The sequence below is a fragment of the Cebus imitator genome, unplaced genomic scaffold (assembly GCF_001604975.1).
Source record: "Cebus imitator isolate Cc_AM_T3 unplaced genomic scaffold, Cebus_imitator-1.0 Scaffold266, whole genome shotgun sequence".
In the NCBI taxonomy this organism is placed as follows: domain Eukaryota; kingdom Metazoa; phylum Chordata; class Mammalia; order Primates; family Cebidae; genus Cebus; species Cebus imitator.
The window spans coordinates 2558098-2559162 of NW_016107581.1; the positions used below are offsets into that span (position 1 = coordinate 2558098).

Sequence of the window (1065 nt, forward strand, 5' to 3'; positions counted from 1 at the left end):
AGGGGCTGGGGGCCCGGACTCCCGGGTCTGAGGGAGGAGGGGCTGGGGCCTGGACTCCAGGTCTGAGGGAGGAGGGGCTGGGGGCCTGGACTCCTTGGTCTAAGGGAGGAGGAGCTGAGGGCTGGACTCTGCGTCTGAGGGAGGAGGTGGGGCTTGTGTCTGTCCTTCTGGCCCTGACTCAGAGGTGCTCTGATCTGGCCATTTTTCCCTTAGGGCTCGTTTCCTGTGCGGTATGATTGGCACCACGACCCGAAGGATGGGGTCCAGTTTCCCCTGGACTACAACTACTCAGCCTTCTTCCTGGTGGACGACGGCACGCACGGCCGTCTAGGGGGCGAGAACCGCTTCCGCTTGCGCTTGGAGTCCTACATCTCCCAGCAGAAGGCGGGCGTGGGGGGTGAGTGGCTTCTGGAGCCCACAACCCACCACCCATGGCCTGGCGCTCAGGATCCCAGTAGTCTGGTCTGGTCGAAATTTGGGGTATTGAGTGTCTTTCCCCATCAATTTTCATGCTTTTTTTTTTTTTAAGATGGGGTTTCACCATGTTGGTCAGGCTGGTCTTGAACTCCCGACCTCAGATGATCCGGCCGCCTTGGCCTCCAAAGTGCTTGGATTACAGGTGTGAGCCACCATGCCTGGCCCATTTTTCATGCCTTTACAAACCTCTATCTGTGAGTGAGGTAGCACACATCCATAATCCCAACACTTTGGGAGGCCAAGGCGGGAGGATTGCTTGAGGCTGGGAATTCAAGACCAGCCTGGTAACAGAGCGAGACCTCATCTCTACCAAAAAAATAAAAAATAAAAAAAATTAGCCAGGGGTGGTGTCGTGTGCCTCTAATCCCAGCTACTCAGGGGGCTGAGGCAGGAGAATTGCCTGAACCCGGGAGGTGGAGGTTGCAGTGAGCCAAGATCACGCCATTGCACTCCAGCCTGGGCGACAGAGTGAGACTCCGCCCCAAACAAACAAGCAAACTTTATTTTGGAATTTCTCATGCATGCAGAAAAATGCAGGAAGGGTGACGAGGGCTTGATGCGTTTTTTTTTTTTTTTTTTTTTTTTTTT

At 54.6% G+C, this 1065-nt stretch overlaps 1 protein-coding gene across 8 annotated transcripts in view; it reads left to right on the plus strand.

The window, feature by feature from the left end:
• TRPM4 (transient receptor potential cation channel subfamily M member 4) overlaps positions 1 to 1065 on the plus strand; it is a 53789-nt gene that overhangs the window by 11220 nt on the left and 41504 nt on the right. For all 8 annotated transcript variants that reach the window (XR_001817009.2, XM_037728484.1, XM_037728485.1 and 5 more), the window contains one exon: positions 214 to 397. Coding sequence is in view for 7 of the 8 variants with exons in the window: in XM_037728484.1 (XP_037584412.1) it covers positions 214 to 397 (184 nt within the window). In the remaining variant the exon portion in view is untranslated. The remainder of the gene's footprint in view (positions 1 to 213; positions 398 to 1065) is intronic.